At 48.5% G+C, this 21,948-nt stretch overlaps 1 protein-coding gene across 2 annotated transcripts in view; it reads right to left on the minus strand.

Moving 5' to 3' along the window:
• The window catches only part of Ark2c (arkadia C-terminal like ring finger ubiquitin ligase 2C), a 116,252-nt gene that overhangs the window by 28,182 nt on the left and 66,122 nt on the right, over window positions 1-21,948 (minus strand). Inside the window, exons 1-2 of one of the 2 annotated variants that reach the window (XM_039096778.2) lie at window positions 16,168-16,314; window positions 4,406-4,721 (exon numbers count right to left, since the gene is read on the minus strand). In XM_039096778.2, coding sequence (XP_038952706.1) covers window positions 4,406-4,581 — 176 coding nt within the window. In that variant the 5' untranslated portion in view covers window positions 4,582-4,721; window positions 16,168-16,314. Of the gene's footprint in view, window positions 1-4,405; window positions 4,722-16,167; window positions 16,315-21,948 lie in introns of those variants that run through there. The other variant, NM_001164505.2, reaches the window with a different exon arrangement.

Consider the following 21,948-nt stretch of genomic DNA (forward strand, 5'->3'; position numbering starts at 1 on the left):
ACAAATGCCAACTTTTTCAAGAAAATACTTGTAAGTGGAATCCAAGAATCCAGCAAAAAGATTATCCACCATGATCAAGTAGGCTTCATCCCAGAGATGCAGGGATGGTTCAATATCATGAATAAATGTTATCCACCACAAAAACCAAAAGGAAAATCAAAACAAAAACCACATGATCATCTCATTAGATGAAAAGAGGGGTCTTTGAAAAATCCAATACTCTTCACAATAAAGTCCTGGAGAGATAAGAGATACAAGGGACACACACACTCAAACATAACAAAGGCAGTTTACAGCAAGTCGGTGGCCAAGATCAACACTAAGGGAGAAAAACTCAAATCAATTCCATTAAAATCAGTAACAAGACAAAATTAGCAGATCTCTCCATACCTATTCAATGTAGTGCTTAAAATCTTAGGCCAGAGCAATGTGACAACTGAAGGAGATCAAGGGAATACAAGCAGGAAAAGAAGACGTCCATCTTTATTTTCAGACGACATGATAACATACACAAGTGAGCCTAAAAACTCCACCGGGAAGCCCCTATGGTTGATAAACACTTTCAGCAAAGTAGCGAGATATAAAATTAGCCCACAAAAATCAGTAACCCTCCTCTGTACAAATGACAAACAGACTGAGAAAGAAATCGGGGAAACAACACCTTCTACATACAGTAGCCTCAAAAAATAGAAAATATCTTGGGGTAACTCTAACCAAGCTTGTGTGATTAAACAAACAAACATAGAACCCTTTAAGACATTGAAGAAAGAAACTGAAGCAGATATCAGAAGATGGAAGGATCTCCCGTGCTCATTGATCAGTCGGATGAGCAGAGTAGAAACCACCCTCCGACCCAAAGCAGTCTACAGATCCAAACCTCCAACACAATTCTTCACAGATCTCGAAAGAACAGTTTTCAGCTTCGTATGAAAACTCGGAAACCCAGAACAGCTAAAACAATACCAGACAATAAAGAACTTCAGGAGATTTAACTGTCTCCGATTTCCCGTTGCACTACAGAGGTATGGTAATCTAAAACAGCACAACACTGGTACAGAAATAGACACATTGACCAATGGAATCCAACAGAAGACCCAGTCATAAATGCACACACCTACACTTGATTTTTATTTATTTTTTTTATAAAGAAGCCAGAAATTCACACTAGAAAAAAGAAAGATAGCATTGTCAACAAATGGCGCTGGTCGAACTGGATGGCTGCATGTGGAAGAATGCAAATAGATTCATATTTATCATCCTGCACAAAGCTTGACTGTAAGTGGATCAAGGACTTCAACCTAAAACCAGGTACACTGAACCTGACTGAAGAGACAGTAGAGAGTAGCCTTGAACTCACTGACACAAGAGAAGACTTCCCAAACAGAACACAGTACAGGCATCAGGATCAACAATTAATAAATGGAACCTCATGCAACTGAAAAGGACACATTGTTTGGACAAAGCAGCAGCCTATAGAATGGGGGAAAATGTTTAAAGTTTTTTTAATTGTACATCCAATATCCAAAATAGGCAGACGACTCAGAAAACTAGATATCAAGAAAACAAATGACCCAATTAACAATTGGTCTAAGCAGAAACTTTTTCAAAAAGGGAAACCAAATGGCTGAGAAAGACTTAAAAATGTTCAACATCGTTCCACGTCAGGGAAATGCAAATCAAAACCACTTGGAGGTTTCATCTCACACCTGTCGGAAAGGCTAAGATCCCAAGACAAGTGACAGCACAAGCTATGTAAAGGGAACACTCATTCACTGCTGGTGGGAGCACACATTTTTACAGCCACTGCGGAAATCAGTGTGGTGGTTCCTCAGGAAGCTGAGAATAGTTGTACCTCAAGACCCAGCTACACAATGTGGGGGTGTACTCAAAGGATGCTTCACTCTCCCACAAAGACGCTTGTTCGGCCGTGTTCATCGCTGCTCAATTCACAATAACCAGAAATGGGAAACAAGCTAGATACCCCTCAACAGAAGCATGACTAAAGAAAAAGTGATATATTTATACAATGGAGTATTACTCAGCGGTTAATAATAATAAAACCACGAAATTTGCAGACAAATGGATGGAAACAGAAAAATCTTTCTACGGGGAGGTATCTTAGATCTAGAAAGACATATATGGTATGTCTCCACTTACACGTGGGTATTAGCTGTTTAGCCAATGATAACCAAGCTACAACCCATAGGACAATAGAGAGTAGGTATGGAGTAAGGGGCGGGGGGTGGAATGGGGGCAGACAGATCTCATTAGGAAAGAGAATAGAATAGTTATGTGTGGTGGGGTAGGGGGCTGGAACTGTAGGATCAAGTGAAGGGGGAGAGAGGAACAAGGGAGGGAAAACAGAAACACCTAAAATCAAGGATCATTTGAGGAGTGGCATAGAAACTTAATACGGTGAAAGCTTCCTGAAATACATACATATATGAAAGAAATCTGATTGAAATTGTCAAATAATGGAGGAGACAGACAACCCCGCCCCCTCCCCCCAAAGATGGACATCTCTTGTCACCGAATGAAGTTTTCAGTCCCAGGACTGAGTTACATATAATTGAGTTGTTGGCCCAAACAACCCAGGCTGTTGCCGAGACCTCAAGCTGACGGCGAGGCCCCGTGGCTGAAGACAGCGCCCACACAACCCACTGCATTATGTGCGAGCTGAGCTGGTGCCTACATAGAGCCTTCGTCCTTACATTCTAGTGTCTTTGTCACAGGGAGGTACCAAAAGAGAAACGTAGACACCGACCCAGCCACAGACCCTCTGATCTACAATGCCGTCCCGTCTGCAAGATTTGCTAGCGCAAAAGTGTCCCAAAGCTTGTGGGAGTGACCGCCCGACATCTGATTTAAGTTCCATTCCACGAGAAGGAACCCGTACCCGACACGGCTTGGGTGACCAAGAACCTGAGGCTAGATGACCCCGGGATGTAGTGTAAACTAAAACACGACCGTTCTAAAAACAAAACAAAACAACCCGGCAGTAAAATGACTCCCAATAACATTCTGCTACACTTATAGATGGGTGCCTTGTTCGGCCATCACCGGAGAAGCATCCTCCCGCAACAGATGAGAACAAATACGGAGACCTCTGCGTAATGGCCTGCGCAGGTAGGGAGGGAACAGAGCTCAGAACACAAAGCTCTAAATGGAATGCCTCCATCAAACCCCTTCTCTCGGACACAGCAGAGGAGGGGGACATCAGGAGAATAAGGCTCTCTAAATCAACATGAGAAAAGCTCATATGAACTCAGAGACACTCAGGCAGCACGCAGGGGGCCTGCGCAGATCTGCACCAGGTCCTCCGTGTATATGTTATGGCTTCCAATTTAATGTTTTTATGGGATTCCTGAGTGTGCAAACCAGTGAGAACTCTGTTTCTTGTGCCTTCCTTCCCTTGGACTCTTTTCCTGTTGTTGGTTTGTTTTGCCTAACTCCAACTGTTGTTTTCTGTTGTTTTATCTTATTTTATTATATCATGTCTAAGGGTTGATAGTAATCAACCCTTAGAAGCCTGTCTGTTTTCTAATGTGAGACGGAAAGGGGGTGGATTCCCGATAGAAGGAGAGATGGGGAGGAACTGGAAGGAGTAGAGAGAGAAGAGACCATAACCAGGATGTATTATATGAGAAAAAAAACCCTCTATTTTCATTAAAGGGAAAAGAATTAATAATTAAAAAGAACATTTAAAAATTTAGCATTCAGTAGCTATTGTTATTTTTAATGAATTAATAGATACTTTAAAATTTCTAACATGGTCATCTCATATAAGTAGAAGTTCTTTGTAGTCATTAATTTTGTGTGTGTGTGTGTGTGTGTGTGTGTGTGTGTGTGTGTGTATGTGTGTGTGTGTGAAAAAGGCCCTGAATCCCAGAAGACAGAGAAGCACCCAGCTGTGCTCATCCAGTTTTTCCTTTACAGTTGAGGCTCAAAGAAAGGTAGTGACTTGCCATGTCAGGATATTTGATCGCTGCTAATTTTATCCGGTTACATGCGCATACAGCCACAGTCTCCAACTATCGCCTCCAAATAGACGTTGGCCCTTTGGAGGACAGAGAATCTGTCATTTCTTTTGGTACTCTCTGGTATGGTTTGAGACAAACCAGAATCAGGCTGTCATGGGAGCTGGAAGGGACTTGTGAGAACTCGAATCTCCCAAGTAACAAAAGTCCACCGGTGAGCATCACTGGCCACTGCTTACCCAACCCCTGACCCTGAATCTGAGTGATGTGAGGGGTCACACTAGGGTCTGACCTGAAATCAATGCCACTAAGGGAGGCAAAACCCATCCCCTAAAAAACTACTTTGTGACAGAAGCCCATCTTGGTTGAATGAAGCCCACTCCCCGCCCTGCCCCGCCCCGCCCCCTCCATGCTCCGCCCCTGCTGACCTGGGGTGCGAGACGAGCCTGCGGTGCTGAGCTTCCAGGAGCTGCTGCTGCAGCAGGTATTGCTGGTGCAGGGCCTGAGGTAGGAAGGAGGGACCTGTGACGTCCTGGAACTGCAGGGTGGGCAGCGGGGTCAGCGACTGGTGCAGCGTGCCACTGTGCTGGTGGGCCGGGGCCATGTGGGCGCTGAGGCCCGGCTGCGACTGCACGGGGTGGGCCAGCGGGAAGTCCGGGGCTAGCTGCTGCGGCTGCGGGGGGCCCAGGTGGAAGTGGCGGCAGGAGGTAGCGTGAGGATGCTGAGACCTTTGAAAGGGGGCACCTGTAGAGGCAAAAGACAGGAATCTCCGTGAGGACCTGCAATGGGCTCTCTCACCTGAGCGGGGTCCCCACCCAAGGACAACCTGGACCCTCCTAACACAGCGGATCATCTACAGCCTTAATATGTGTGTCGCCGTCTTTAATGCTCCATGTAAAGATTCTGGGTTTGCTTTAATGTACAGAGAAGCAAAGCAGCCTTTAATATAAGTGACACGCGCCAGAGGGTTCTAAGGGCCCCTAAAGCCAGCCCGGCCTTTTTGAATTAGGCTCCTCCCAGTCGATTTCTGTATTGCTGGTGCATCGCCTGAGGTAGGAAGGAGGGACCCGTGAGAAAACTGTACATAGAGAAAGTATAGGGTGACCCGGCCAAGCCCCGGACTTGACGAAGGAAGTTCTTTTCGAACATAAGCAGCTAGAAATTTTGTGTTAACAGTTTTAAGCAGGAAAGGAACACACAGAAAGTGACCTTTTAAAATACCAATGAGGCCCTTCGTGGTTGGCAAAAGGCCTTTAATCCCAGCACTCGGGAGGCAGGTGGAGATCCACACCAGCCTGGGCTGTATATGGAGTCTGAAGACTGCCATTGGTACATAGAGGGATCTTGTCTCAAGAGGAGGGTTGGGGGAGGGGGAGGTTAAAATAAAAAATGTTTAATAAAAAAAAATACCAATCCATTTATTGTAATATTGGCATTTACTTTAAAGCAAACAAATCCAGGTATAAGCCAGATGCCAGTTTTATTTAACTAAGACTCCAGTATTTTGTGACTAGAATTGAGCTTAATTATAAAGCTCTACAAGATGCCCGATGGTCAATGCAGCATCTGAGGAGTCCTTCTGTGAGGTAACCAGCAGACTTGGCACTGCAGAAAGATCCCTAACATAAGAACCAAGGGATACGGGAAAGGCAGGGCCTGGGGGAACAGGAGAGAAGACACCAGCAGGCAGCAGATGTCAACAGAGTTTGAAAAGCAGATGGGGGATGAGCAAAGAAATCAGAAACCCAGCAGAGCCTACCCAAGGGTCAGTTAACAAACAGTGGATGACCTGCTGGGGGTGGGGGAGGCTAAAAGGGGCAGGAATGGAGGAAGCAGCTACTTGGGAAGGCAGGAGACAGTGTGGGACTAAGAAAACAGGAGAGAGATGCTACACCCACAGCTCCTCCCCTTCCCATCCTCCCAGAAAGGTCTCAGTGCACGGGGCAGGGTGGGGGGAAGGGGACGGACGACACACCAGGCACAGAAGGCAGGGGTACCCACAAAGCAAACAAGGTCTATGGGACTTCGGGACCCCCTGCTCTGTCTGTCACTAGGCGTGTGACATTACTCTGCACTCTGTGCAGATACACTGGGCTGGAAACAGGAAGGAGGGGGTGCGTATTCAAAGAAAGTCATTGTTCCCACAGGTTCTTGTGGTTCAGAGCACCCCAATAAAATGCAAAGCTCCCTGGGGCTGGGGAGATGGCTCAGTGGTTAAGAGCACTGGCTGCCCTTCCAGAGGACCTGAGTTCAATTCCCAGCCCCTACATGGCAGCTTGCAACCGTCTGTAACTCCAGTTCCTGGGGACTCGGACACTCTCACCCATGCATGTAGTCAAAGCACCAATGTGCATATAGTGAAAAAAATAAATTTAAGAAAATAAAGTATCAGGGCTGGAGAGATGACTCAGCGGTTAAGAGCACCGACTGCTCTTCCAGAGGTCCTGAGTTCAAATCCCAGCAACCACTTGGTGGCTCACAGCCATCTGTAAAGAGATCTGATTCCCTCTTCTGGTGTGTCTGAAGACAGCTACAGTGTACTTATAATATAATAAATTAATAAATCTTTAAAAAAAATAAAGTATCCTGAACCCACGAGTCGGAAGGTTATTTCTCATACATGTACACAGAGTTTCTAAACCTCCGACTTGATCCGGCAACCCAATGATGACCAGGTTTTTGAAGAAGGCTAAAAGGGAACAGAGAAAACACTAACTTTTATATGAAAGAAAAAAAATCCAAGAAAGAAAAGCAACAAAATAGGAGGCCGTGGTCTAAAGAGGTGCAGTGTTCCCAAGCACACAGCTGCTCTAAAGGTTTGGAGAATCTGAAAGGTGGTCTGGAGGAGAGGAGAGTGGGGGATAGTCTTTGAAGGCATTTTACACATCGACAGAGACGTTGGTAAGAATATAAATACTGTAAGAAGCACAGCAGCCATAAAGGGATGGGGATCGTCGCTGGGGAAATAAAAAGTTGTGTAAGTAAGTGAAATTATTGCACACTACTCCGCTCAACAATAAACGATACGTACCAACCATAACGCAGATAATAAGCTGTATTGGGACCAAAAAAAAAAATCATCTGAAGAACACAAACAAGGGCCAGGAATCTTAAAATCAATAAATAGCAATCCAATGGCTTAGTCTGAAATTTACATGGCAACGTACACAACTCTGTAGAAGCCTAGGGCGTGGGGTATCTGACTCTGGAGGGCGTCAATAGGGTGTAGCTTAATGGCTGAGGTCATCTCATACTGAAGTAAATGACACACACACACACACACACACCTCGTAGACATTTTGTAACAGACATGTTTGAAAAGCAAAACAAAAATAAAAACAAATTCTGCCCGACTCCACAGTCAGTCAGAGTATATTTATGTGGAACTTCAATTCCCACGAGCATTTGAGTAAGTCAGGTCCCTCAGCCTTGTGAATATTGGCATCAGAGCTTCCAAACACTGGAACCTGAGAAGGCAGGTACCAGCCCCCTCTTCTCAAGTCCCCAAGTGTCACCACACACAATAAAAGAGAAAGAGCATGGGGGGGGGGTGGGGAACAAGGGCGTGAAAAAGAAAGCCCAGCACAGGAGCAGAAGACAGGTGGGACCACATGGGGAAGAAATGGAGGGGGGTGTGTGTGTGTGTGTGTGTGTGTGTGTGTTCTTAAAGGATACTGATGAAAGCAAAGCCAACACGTGAGACCCACACAGGTAGTTTTAACTTTCCATATCAATCAACAGGTAAAACTAACTTTAAATATATGTAGCCACATGCCTAAAATGCTCATTAACATGTATTCAGTATAAGAATTCTTTCATACACGTGTCCGTGGTCAGCTGTGGTTTGGCCCTTCTGACACCTTCCAGGCGGTGTATTCTGTGGAAATGGGGGGAAGGGGAAGCAGAGGGGCTAAGGGGCTGGGGCTGACTAAACTCAAACTGGCTTGCAATTGACTGAGACAGAGAGGAGTAAGGAGACCCTGGATGAGCTCTGGGTTTTACAAGGGCAGGGCAGGCACAGATGAGACCAGCTGACCAGTGTCTTCTACCTTTGCCCTGCTGAAGCCTGTCTGGCTTCCAGGAGCAGCCACTGCCCCTCCCTTCCCACAGACCCTCCTGCTCCTTAAGGAAGGTTCACTCTTCTGCAGCCTTTAGCTGGTGTCTGTGAAAGGGAATACAAATGCTCACCACCAGACTAGGTAGGCAGTGGAGGATAGTGGACAAAAGCAAGTTCTTCAACACCAAAGCCAGTTCTGCCGGCAGTCACCTCTATCCCCTGGGAGTTCCAGGGCCTTATCATCTATACCTAGAAGCTAGAAGCTTAGAAGCTGGGAACAGCGGAACTCAGCCCTGTCTGTGTCATGTAGTCTTTGTGAACAGCTGCCCTGTTCGGTCTCCAAAACCAACAGTGAAACTCAGGGGAATCTGGAGTCTTTGACAAGCCAAGAGCCAGTGATATCTGAACAACCGTGACATCTCCAAGTTCCCCCGCCCTTTGGTCGACTACCCGCATTTTTTCCCATTAGAGTCATTCTGCCCCATTAAAAAATAATTTCCAGATGTCCCTGATTATTCTACGCATTTATCATATTTCCCCAGGGTTAAAATGCCACCAACTGAAAGATTCATCACAAGCTAAATAACATTTTCAGTGAGTGGGGAAATAAACAAAATAAATCCCACCGTATTAAATAAACACATCAATTATAAGGCACAGATTACTATCAGAAAGGGGAAAATGTGTATCTTAGGATTCTGGAAATTGATGCTGACAATTACTACCTCTTGAGACTTGGCCAGGAGCTGTGCTTAAAGGTAGGGGGCGGGGCTGGAGAGATGCAGGTGCAGGGCAGAGGCCGGGAGGTCCAGCGCAGCCCTGAACAGCTGGGACGCTGGGACAGGGAAGCCCACAGGTGTGTGGCTCACCTGCTGCCCACCTGGTACACATGGGACACAAGTCAGATGCTCCACAAACGCCTAGGAACTGGCTGCCTCAGGCCTCTCAGGCAAGGCCCCCAAAGAAGCCAGCAGCTGGAGAACAGGTAGATCTGAGGGCTGAAGAATCCACATAGCCCCAGTGGAAAGAAAAGGGAGATTTAGAAAACACGGGGTGAAAGGCTATGGGAAGGTAAACAGATATAAGTAACAAATTCTCAAGTCTAAAAGGTTTACTGATTTGCATAGGACACACCCCTCCGAATGAGTGACAGATGGAGATTTCAGTCTCCAAGTCTCCTTTGAAAAGCCAGGATGAGGAGACAGGGCAGAGCCAAAGGAACCTCGACCAGCAATGTGGTCTGAATGCCTATATGTTCAAATCCCAACCCCCAGTGTGGTTGGATTAGGAAGTAGGACCTTTGGGAGGTGATTAGCTCTCATAAAGGGATTAATGTCTTTAGAAAAGAGACCCCAGAGAGCTAGCTGGCCCCTTCACAGTGCAAAGACACAGCTGGAAGGCACCATCTATGAAAAAAGGAAAGCTTGCCAGACACCGTGTCTGCTAGCATCTTGACCTTGCACTTCCAGGCTCCAAAACTATGAGCAGTAAATGTTTATTCTTTATAAGTTACCCATCTTATGGTATTTTGTTTCAGTAGTCCACGGGGTCCTGGATGGGGCCTCCCACGGAGGACAACTGTGACAGTCCATCTTTACTGTCAACTTGATGCACCCAAGAATCACCATGTAAATATCTCTCCAGATGGGGCTGTAAGGAGTTACCCAAACTGGCTTAATTGAGGTGGAAAGACCCACCTTAAATGTGGGAGGTACCATTCCATGGGCTTCGGTCCTAGACTAAAGGAGAAGGAGGGAAGAAACTGGGCAAGCCATTTGTCTCTGCTTCCTAACTGTAAACAATGTGGCCAGCCACCTACATTCATATCACCATGGCTTCCCCTCCATGTTCCATTGTAAGACAAAATAACCCTTCCTTCATGAGCTGCTTTTGCTTTTGTTACAGTAGCAAAATGATTTAACTGATACAAGGGCAATGCCCAGACAGGAACAGGATGCTTAGGGGAAACCTTGCTTTGAAGCCTTCTCTGAACTGTGGGTGAGGGCGGTGCAGTCAGAACTGTGCCTCGGAGAGAGCAGAGAAAAGTCTAGCTAAGTCACCAGAGAGTGCTCAGAACTGAAGTCCCAGAAGACCAGCAGAAGCTCCTTCAGGCAAGACAGACAGACAGACAGACAGACACACGCTTGTGTGCACACAGTTCCTTCTACAGGCAGTGACTCACACCCACAAAACTTCAGGGCTGAGGCATGCTGCATTAAAGTCTTCAAAATGGAGCTGCCCGGGTGACAGATAACTTTACCCATGGACACTTCAGGAGCAGGTCAGTCTATAAAGCCTTGTCACAGACTACCCAGCTGTCCTGGGCTAGACTTCCCAGACTTCTCCCAGGAATAGGAGCAAGACCCTGGGGGAGGGGGTGGGAAGGATGGGAACCAGACCCTCTGGGGCCTCTAGAGAAGCTGGCAGCCTGTCCCCTCCCGCTCAGGGGCTCAGGTCGGTTCTCAGGGTGTCTGATTTCTTGCTCTTCCTAGCTTGTTGACCCAGGTCATTCCCCATCAGCACTGGGACAGAACTGGGAGTGGGCAGTGGAGCAGAACTCATCAAAGAGTCAGGTGGAGGTGAAGGCTAAAGAAACCCCCTCCCCGGAGGCGGAGGCGCCATGCTGGTATGCAAAGGGAATAGAACCCAGCCTCTGTCCTGGAGCTTTGTGAAGTCTATAAAGCTCACACAGCAGCTCAGAGGCCCGGTCCTCTACAGAGCCAATGTCTGTCCACAGAGGCCTCTTGGCAAGTCACTTCCAAGGACAAGCAGAGCTGGTGTCAGGACTCCATCTAAGAAGTCAGGGCACCTCTCCTCACTGTCACAGTGGACTTCTCTAGGCCTCACTTTGACTTGTGGCCTGGGTACGCTGCTAACACGGAGGCCGAAAATGAATACCTTCGTAGCTGGCCTCTCCTGCCTTCACAGGAGAGCCAGGTAGAAGGCTCAGGAAAATTCTCATGAACCAAACACATGCCTCCAGAGCCCCACAGCTGGACAGACCTCACCTGGTCCATGCCACCCTCCCTCACAGAGAGGACCATATGATGTTGTGGTGTTGAGCATATGTTGAGCATCTAAAATGTCACAGGCAGTGGGAGGCGGAAAGAACCTGTGTCCTAGGAGCTGCCACATTCATCTTCCTTAGGCCCAGTTCTGAGCATGCTGGCCCCACCAAACTCCCCCTCCCCCTCCTTCTCCCCCTCCACCTCGGCCTGTGTAATTTTCTCTCTTGTCTGTTCTCCTCAGCTATCTGTGGCTGTTCTCTATCCCCAACGGTGCCACCTTCCCACACAGATTGCCATTCATGTCCACCCCTGACTGTTCAGGGCAGATGACAAGAGCCCTCAGAGGCCTCCAAGCTTTGTGCAAATGATTCAATCACCCTGTGCTTGACCTGGGCTGTTTGCCCGGTATACTCAGTGTTTGTACACAAACTTTACCTCCAATAAAAGCTATGAAGTGAGTGTATAAAGGTTTACATATGCTTGGGCCAGAGCATGGCATTATTAGGAGGTGTGGCCTTGTTGGAGGAGGTGCGTCACTGTGGGTGTGGGCTTTAAGAGCCTCATCCTAGCTGTCTGGAAGCCAGTGTTCTGCTAGCAGCCTTCAGATGAAGATGTAGAACTCTCAGCTCCTCCTGCACCATGTCTGCCTGGATGCTGCCATGTTCCCACCTTGATGATACTGGACTGAACCTCTGACCCTGTGAGCCAGCCCCCATTAAATGTCATCCTTAAAAGAGTTGCCTTCGTCATGGTGTCCATGCACAGCAGTAAAACCCTAACTAAGACAATGTTTTCAGGGCAAATACCATTTGGCAAATGAATTTTCTTTTTGGAGGTTTAGACATACTCCATGAGGGACTGGGGAATAAGAGGAGGAGGGAAAGGGAGAAGAAAGGCAGGAAAAAGAGAAAGAAGAATAAAAACCACCACTATCTTAGGGAAGGTAAGGTTAGGTTTCCAACTGGAAAGGCAATTGATTCGTTATGATCTTGTCGAATCGTCCAACTCAATGAGGTCAAGACGGTAAGGCCTTCCTTCACCACAAAGATAAGGAAGGGCCTTGAGTCCGTGGAAGCTGGGGTGATGGAGCTAAGGCCCTCGGGACTAGACTTGAGACTCGCTGAGTCCAAGTCGGTTCTGCCCTGCCAGGCACATAATTCGTCCTACAGGATCTGCACACCCCCATCCATGTCCACATATGGTCCTCCTGAAGACCTGGCTGCTGAAAAGGAACAGCCCTGGTGGCCTTCCCCTCCCCTCCTCCCCCTCCCCTCCCCCCTGATGTGCTGTGCATCTCCTGAGCTCCCTTAGACTGCACCTATTCCTGCCTCAGGAAGAGACCGTGAGTTGGCAAATCTTCTACCTCTGACATCCATGCGGAAAGGTGCAGGGGTACCAACCGAGGGACGGCATGTGGTGAGAGAGCTCACACTATGCTGGTCAACAGCTCCAGGCCTCCCTCTGGCCTGAGATCAAGGACAAGTCCGAGAATGTGCCACAGTGACAGCTTCTCTAGCAAGAAAAATTGTATCACATCTCCAGAAATCCCCACAGAAAAGGCTTCGAGGCCTTGACTTGAACAGTTTACTGATAGAAGGAAGGGCAGACATGTCTAGAGTGCTGGGAACCATTTAGTAGACCCTTTGCATTGACGCGTTGGCCCAGGATGATGGAGTGGGTTGTGAAGCTCCTCAAATTACCTGGCATGAGGAATGGAAGGAAAACAAGTTGTGGTCAGGGGGAGCGGTCACGGCAGTCATCAAAGGGGCAAAGCCCTTCTGACAGAGAGGTTGAAGTCCACATCAGAAGGGCATCTTTCAGAAGGTGCTTTTCCCCCTTGAGTTCCTGACCATTAAGATGCCCCCGAGGAAAGTGGGTGCTAGCGAGGGGGGTGGCTTTCTGGGCTTTCCAGACATTTCCACACATTTCCTGCAACATCTACCCCCTGCATGCTTTTGTGTGTGGTGGGTTAATCATAGGTGAAGTCATGAAGGGGTCAGCCCCAACCAAGATGGCCTCGGTGCTGGGGGGAGGTTGGAAGGACCTGAGCAGTGGGGAACACAGTCTGAGGCCCTCAGGGATTGATGGCCTGGCACTTGAACCACAGTACAAGGAGATGAAAGCTCCCATCAAAGCTCCCCAGCATCGATTCCAGGAACCCCCTTTCCCTGGGACAGTACAGCTTGGAATCCTATTTCCTATATTCTTGTTGCATCCTGGGAGACATTCGGACTTGGACTCCTTAGGATGAGGGAATGTATCCCTTGTGACTCATTCAGAAGTAGATGTTTGGGAAAGTGCCATAGGAAAGAAGAGGAAGGGGACCCTGTGGAGACTCATGAATGACAGCCTGGGAGTCTGGGGTGCATTTCTGAGCAACTATTTGACTACAAACCAGGAAAATTGGAGACAAGAAAATAAAAGTGGGCCGGCTGCCTGGGCCACTCTTCCAGCTCTCGGTGCCTCCTCCTCCAGGTAACTGTGTCCAGCTACTGTTCTGCTCTGATCAGCCTTAAGAGGCCTATTTCCAGTCTGAGCCTCTTGGGCAGCCAGATGTCTGCTTCCCTGCCTCTCCAGATTTTGGTTCCCTGTCCAACGGTGGCTTAGACAGGAAGTGATATGCCCAAAGGGGTCCTTTTCAGCCCAGAGCAGCTTTGTGATGCTTCCCCAGGGCCGGTCTTTGATCTCTGATGAAAAGCTCAGCTTCACCCAAGGAGCTGGATTCCAGCTCTCAAAACACTGCAGGGAGGGGGGCTGTGCAGTCTGAGGGAGCGGATTTGTGGATTTGTTGTGGTTGAGGCAATTAAGCAGCAAGCCTCCAGCCAGTAGGCAAGGGATGGTGTCGTGACTCCGTTTGTTCCCTGGGCGTGGAGAGAGGGAGTCTGAGAGGTGGACAGTCAGGGACAGATGTAATCACAGAAAAGGAAGGCTTTTCTCCACTCAAAGCCTCCAGGAGGTCTGCAAACGTTTGTTCCCACTGTAGACACAACAGCACAATTTCTGGAAAGTATCTGGAGTCCAACGACGTCCCTTCATGAGGTCAGAACTAGGTCTGCCTCATTCCCCCACCCCAGCACCTGGCAACAGACACTAACGCACTAAACCCTCTCTTAATGAAGAGGTGAGTGAGGACCTCCGGTGCACAGGAATATGGGTGTGTAGAAAGCAACAGTGGGCTACAAACTTCAGGAGAGTTCAAGTCTGTGCCCCCCAGCGTTTGAGCCCTGTGAGGATTTGCCGATGTCGGGGGAATGAAGGCAACTCAAGCAAACAGGGGCATGGAGACTACCCTTGAAGAGACACAAACAGAAAGCCCCTACCCTCTGCAATGAGCACTGAGTCATGTGAGCAGTCCGGCATGAGCTATCGGTCAGTGTGTGTCGTCAGAGCCAGAGAGGAGGCTCCCTGCCACCACTTATCGCAGAGGTAGGAAGCCTATTCCACAAGCACCATTAGCTGGTGTTAGGAGCCTCATGCATTAAGGACCCGTTCCCACCACAATGCTCAGAGATGATCTTTAAGGAAGTGATTGGACCACGCGTGTCTGACCTTATCAGTGGATGTGTCCACGGATGGGATCGTAACTGGATAGCTGAATGGGAGGTGGAGGAAGCTATGGTGGGCGGGGTCTGACTAAAGGAAGCGAATCACTGGAGGAACGGGGTTTCCTTTGAAGGTATATTCTGTGTCCCACCTCTCTGTGCTTCCTGGCTGACTTGAGATGGACAGCCTCTGTCAAGTACTCGTGTGTCGATGACTCAGTAATATGTCTAAGAAAAAAAAATCAAATCTCCAAATCTCAACACCGTCCCAGATGTGTTCACCTCACATAAACACTGCTCTCTGTACTGGGTGCCCAGAGCCTGTTCAGAAAGCCCCTCCCACCAAACCTCCCTAAGAGGAGGCTGCAGAGCATGGGTTAGACACACACAGGCCACACTGACCCATGTGGTCAGGACAAACTACAACATCCTCCCTTGGTGGCCACTGCTCCCAGTAACATCAGGTTACTGCTCCCCTCCCTGCCTGGATCTAACCTCTGAGCAGTGAGGGAAGAAGAGGGGCAGATGTGACCTTTGACTGTGGCTTTTCTCAGGAGCAGTCCATATTCTGGGATTTAAGACAGCAGCAGGGGTTGGGGATTTAGCTCAGTGGTAGAGCGCTTGCCTAGGAAGCGCAAGGCCCTGGGTTCGGTCCCCAGCTCCAAAAGAAAAAAAAAAAAAAAAAAGACAGCAGCAGAGTGAAGCCCTGCTGTTCTGGCCTCCCCATCCTCCTCCAGAAAGCAGCTGGAGGCAGGCGGGAATGGGTATCTACTTGCCTTTGGAGGGAGCTGGAGTCAGTTAAATTCCCAGCCGCCAGTGCCTTCCTGGGATTGTGTGTGTGTGTGTTTGTGTCTGTGTCTGTGTCTGTGTGTGTGTTGTTTGTGAGAGACACAAAGAGACAGAATGTTTGTAAAAGAGAAAAGAGAAAGGAAGGTAGGAGAGAAGAGATAAAGTTATAAAGAAGCCGGAAGGGACATAATGAGAGAGAGAGAGAGAGAGAGAGAGAGAGAGAGAGAGAGAGAGAGAGAACGGAGGGAGAGGGAGGGAGGAAGGGAGAGGGAAGGAGGAGAGAGAGAGGGAGAGGAGGGAGAGGGAGGGAAGAGAGAGAGAGAACAGAGGGAGAGGGAGGGAGAGAGGGGAGAGAGAGAGGAGGGAGAAAGGGAGAGAGAGAGAGGAGGGAGGGGGAGGGAGAGAGAGAGAGAGAGAGAGAGAGAGAGAGAGAGAGAGAGAGAACAGAGGGAGAGGGAGGGGGAGGGAGGGAGGGGGAGGAAGAGGAACACAGAGCTGAAGGTTTCTTGAAGCTGGCAGATCCTGGAGGCCACTTGCAACCTGGTCCGTTTCTAGCCCTCTCCTGTGACTCAGTGAGCCCTTTGTCTATCTCTTGTGTGTCCTGTGACTAGCTGGACCTTGTCACCTCTGCTAACTTCTTAGAATCCTGCATAGCTGTTTCAAGCCAGCATTCCTTCCTCCCCCACCCCCCCCCCCCGGTCACCCGGCTATGAGCAAGAAGTGCCTTGGGTCCAGCCTGACTGCTCTCCTGCAGGAAAGCCCTCAGGAGGATAGTGAAGGAGAAAGCGTCCCACCTCTGGTTCCGGCTTCTCATCTTCAGAACGAGCCGGGCATCCCGACTGTCTGAGGTGGCAGGGTGATACTGTGATGCGTGTCCCACCAAGTAGAAATGTTTTCGGCCTCTCCTGGGCCAGCCCAGAGCTAATGGTAGACGCTGGCCGGGGGAGCCTTTCCGGAACTGGAGCTATCTCCCAGATTATGAGAGCACCTATTCCCTTCCGCCAGCCCCCACTCATTCAGTCCAGCAGAGGGCAGTCTGCCAACGGCAGCACCCGAAACTGGCGCCACCTTAGGGGAGCCATGGTGCAGCAAGAGCATTTCCCTCTGGAGCCAAAGCCCAGGGAGGGGCTTGTTACTTCGGATTAACCACTGATCCTCTCATCCATTTTCAGAGTGGAGATGTGTGAAAGACATTAAATCCCTACTGTGCAGGGTTGGGGAGCGGGAAACCATGGCAACGCCCAATGAGGTAGCAAGACTAGGGAACAAAGTCTAGTTCCATCCCAGCAGCTGGGGCTCCAACAAAGTGCACAGTAGCTCTCTCTGGGTCGCACTGTCATGCCACAAAATTAGTTGTCACTTCGAACTTGACTTATCCATCCAGCATAATGAGTTTATATAAAGAACAGACACCTGACTGCATGCCTACTATGTGCAAGTGATCTAGGTGCAGAGTCCAGCCCCAAGCAAATCAATCAGTCAGAACCCATGGCCCCTGTGGAGATGTGATCTCCTTCTGCAGTGCTCAGGAGGTTACCACATGAGAAAGGTGGCTAGTTCAACTGATAACCATGCACGTGCCGGACTCCGGAGTCTTAATATGAACTTACGTAAAAAACAGAAAAAAATCTTTAAATTGATTACATATTTAATTCTGTTTTGGAGATATTGGATTAAATGGTGCATATTATTATAATTAATCTCACCTGTTTCTTTTTACTTTTTTTAAAATGTGACTGCTAGCAAGGTTTAAATTACAAACGTATCTTGCACTGTATCTTCATGGACTGTGGGTCTAGATACTAAGTAGCCGCAGAAGAAGGTTGAGCATTGAGGATAGCCCTGATGGTAACTACACAGAAACCGGAAGCAGGGACGGATGAGGTGAGGGAAGTCGGTCTCATTGTAAAATAGGTTGGCCAGGAGAGCCGTCACTGGAAAGGTAACTTAAAAATCAAAGTGGATGATGGATGGAGCAGATAAGGAAGCAGGAAAGTAAGGAAACAGAGGCAGAAGAACTGTGTGCAAGAGCCCCATGGTGAGAGGCTGACATCTGGAGCCTGGCATACCAGGTGGGATTTAGGTGAGACAAATCTTGGTGGCAGGTATCAGATCACTCAGGACCTTCCTGGTTATTAAAAATATTGACACTCACTCTGACTGAGATAAGGAGCCAAGAAATGGTAGAATGTGACTGTCTCCAATGAAAGGTCATGTGACACAGACTGTCCTGGCTGAGGCCACCTTAAGCCCGTCTTTCCCAGCGGCTTAGCAGTTGAGCACAGATATATAGGTAGAGCTGGATAAGACTGAAATGACTTCCTAGCTGAGCCAATGACAAATAGTCATTGTTTCTGGGTCAAACTTAACCACTCTGCTCATGATGTCATTTAGTGAGGTGGAGTCTATCTTCTGAGTTCTGTCCTAATTGATCGGATCATTATATTTAATTGAAATACTCAGCAAACGCTTCATTTTCTCTCCCTGAAACACCCAGATAATCCTCAATAGAGTTAAATGGCAGATGGGTAGGTGAGTGGATGAACAGGATGGATGGGTGGATGATGGATGGATGGATGGATAGATAGATGGGTGGATGAATGGATGGATGGATGATGGATGGATGGATGATGGATGGGTGGATGATGAATGGGTGGATGATGGATGGGTGGATGATGGATGGATGGATGATGGATGGATGGATGATGGATGGGTGGATGGGTAGATGATGGATGGATGGATGGATGGATGGATGGATGGATGGGTGGATGATGGATGGATGGGTGGATGATGGATGGGTGGATGATGGATGGATGATGGATGGGTGGATGATGGATGATGGATGGATGGATGGGTGGATGGGTAGATGATGGATGATGGATGGATGGATGGGTGGGTGGATGGATGGATGGGTGGATGGATGGATGGGTGGATGATGGATGGGTGGATGATGGATGGATGGGTGGATGATGAATGGGTGGATGATGGATGGGTGGATGATGGATGGATGGATGATGGATGGATGGATGATGGATGGGTGGATGGATGGATGGATGGATGGATGGGTGGGTGGATGGATGGATGGGTGGATGATGGATGGGTGGATGGATGGATGGATGGGTGGATGGATGGATGGGTGGATGATGGATGGGTGGATGATGGATGGATGGATGATGGATGGATGGATGGGTGGGTGGATGGATGGATGATGGATGGATGGATGGGTGGGTGGATGGATGGATGATGGATGGGTGGATGATGGATGATGGATGGGTGGATGGATGGGTGGATGGATGGATGGATGGGTGGATGGGTAGATGATGGATGATGAATGGGTGGATGATGGATGGGTGGATGGGTAGATGATGGATGATGAATGGGTGGATGATGAATGGGTGGATGATGGATGGGTGGATGATGGATGGATAGATGATGGATGGGTAGATGATGGATGATGGATGGGTGGATGATGGATGGGTGGATGATGGATGGATGGATGGATGGATGGGTAGATGATGGATGATGGATGGATGGATGGATGGATGGATGGGTGGATGATGGATGGATGGATGATGGATGGATGGATGGATGGGTGGGTGGATGATGGATTGATGGATGGGTGGATGATGGATGATGGATGGGTGGATGGGTAGATGATGGATGATGGATGGATGGATGGATGATGGATGGTGGGTGAGTAGATGGATAGATGAATGGGTGGTAGGTGAGTTCGGTGGGTGGATGGATAGATGAATGGATGGGAGGATAGTGGGCGAGTTAATGAATGAATTGGAGGGTGGATGGATGGCAGCTGAGTAGAAGAATAGATGCTGGGTAATTTATTAATTGTATCTCAAGCTAGGGCCCTATTGCCCTTCTACTGACAAGGTCAATGAGCACGTACATCTCGTCCCCCTGCCCACTGCTCTCTTGAAAATGCTGCAGATAACCCTTGATTTCCTAGAACTTTTAGGATAGAACTTATGAAATGGCAACAGAATGTGAAACCTGCAGATCCACGTGTCTTCTTTGGAACATTAAGTCCTGACTTTTAGCTTGTTTTGACAGCCCACATCCAGCCTCTCCCAGATGTGCTAGCAAACAGACAAATCAATTGTTTTGGATTTTTCTGCCTCTCCACCCCTATGCCATGTCAATTAGCAGGGGAAAAAAACCACGCCAGCAGCAAAGTCAAGTAGGCTGCGGACAAGCCCTAGCGCTGGGTAGCCAGCCTAACTCTTCCTTCCATGGGCCCAGTGCTCCAGCACCATTTCCTGACTCCTTGCTCATCAGTCCTCCCACCCTAGTGCTCCAGCTTCCCCGTAAACTCTGCTTCTATCCCTCTGTGGTGGCCTCATAATGGATCACCTAACATCTTAGAAAGCTTTCTCGGTTCTACTTCACAGCTCTCTGAGGCAGACCTTCCCTACTTTACAGACGAGATACAGAACCCTGGGGTCAGAGATGTAGCCTGCGATTCTGATTCCAAGTCTGCCTTTCACTCACTGCCATTGCTGCCAAACCTGTGTCCTCTGCAAAATGTATGCTGCTGGGGGCTCCCCGAGACTGTCACTGGGGGACCATGGTCAACATTGTTATATATACACCAAAGTCAGACAAGCACCAGTCGGGAGACTCCTCCCAGACTGCTCTGGTACAATAGGGTGATCTGGCTTCTGCCCCCTCCCCTGCCCCATCCTTGGACTTAGGCTCCAGATGTTACCTGAACCTATAGGATGTCCCTGAGCCTAGAACAAAGGTCCAGCAGGAAGTGTGGCTTAGATGAGACACTGATCACCCACATCCTCCCGCAGCCCTGGGTGTCAGTCCTGGTTTCCCAGTTACTGTTGAGTGTGAACAGTGGACTCCAGCAGACCCAGTGGGACCTTTCTTACAACCCTCCTTCCCACACCCCTACTGAGGCACAAGAAACACTCGGGGTCCCGATTCCACAAGCTATCTATGAACATCAAGAGAGAGAGAGAGAGAGAGAGAGAGAGAGAGAGAGAGAGAGAGAGAGAGCAGTGAACGTGTATGTGGTGCGTTAGTGAGTTGGATGCACAGAGAGTGGGGTCTGAGTATCCACCTATCCCTTGGGAACTTTAACCTGTCTATTGGCTGTTCCTATAGGAGCCTGGGTTTCTGGGTTTCTAGACCAAGGATTGTTGGGGTTTTAGACGAGATCTCATTGTGTAGCCTACACAGGTCTGGAACTCAGTCCTCCTGCCTCAGCCTCCTCAGTTCTGAGGATACATGCTGTGACACTATACCCAGATCCATCACTTTCTAACTAAGAAACTGCTCTATGCCCACACAATATAGAGCCTCTCTTAAGGAAACCCTGGGGTGCATCTGCCTGGGGAATAGGGTGAGCTGTCTTCCTTTCCGTGTGACCTCAGCAAATACCTTAGCCTGGCTGAACCTCAGCTTCCTGATCTATAAAATGCCTGATACGCTATCATCTCTACCTTTGGGACCATTGTGAAGCCAAAAGAGGCTTTGCCACAGGAAATCGCTAGGGTGTTTTTTGTTTTGTTTTGTTTTTTTTTAAGTGACTTACACAATTGAGGGCAGATGTTACAGATGCTACCGTGAACACTTACCACCCAAGAATGTAGCATGAGGTTCATGCAGCTCATGAAGCATGTATGTATGTAGTAGACTCCATGAGGAGAGACCCTGCATGGCTGGGGAGGGAGATGTGGTTGTTTGAACACTTATGTGTGCCCTTTTGTGCTGTGTGCGTATATGATTTGGTTCTTAATTACCCTGAGTGGCTCTTCAAAGCAATAACAGTGGGGCAAGAGAAGTGGACAAGGATGTGCTCCCCTGTCTTTCCTCGTCCTCCCACACTCTAACACCAGATGCCTAGGGTTCCCAGGTCCTTGATCCTTTCCCTAGTCTGTAGCCCAGCTCCCACTTCACCAATAGAGATAAACAAACTGAGGTTCAACGGTCAGAGAGAGAGCTTTGTTGATGCTGGGTCTGAGGACCTGAATTTGGTTCCTGGGACCCACAGGATGAAAGGAGAGTGTTAACTCCCTGGAACTTGACTTCAATCTGCTCACATGTGCCTACACACACACACAGACACACCCTCACACACAGACACACACACATACACACCCACATACACACACACAGACACACACACAGACACACCCACACACACAGACACACACACATACACACCCACATACACACACACAGACACACATACACACACACACAGACACACACACACACAGACACACACACAGACACACACACACACACACACGCACGCACGCACAAATAAAAAAACATTGTTTTTAAAGCATAATGCGTTAGCCAGGTGGTGGGGGGCACACACCTTTAATCCCAGCACTCGGGAGGCAGAGGCAGGAGGATCTCTGAGGTTAAGGCCAGACTGGTTGACAGAGTGAGTTCCAAGGCATCCAGGGCTACACAGAGAAACCCTGTCTCAAACAAACAAACAACAAAAACAGCAATAACGAAAAAGAAAATATACTGAAGTTCAAAAGGAATGTTTTTCCCTGACATCCGAGGTGACAGTGCTGAGTTGGTCACAGATC

This window comes from Rattus norvegicus, chromosome 18, assembly GCF_036323735.1.
Source record: "Rattus norvegicus strain BN/NHsdMcwi chromosome 18, GRCr8, whole genome shotgun sequence".
NCBI classification, from domain to species: domain Eukaryota; kingdom Metazoa; phylum Chordata; class Mammalia; order Rodentia; family Muridae; genus Rattus; species Rattus norvegicus.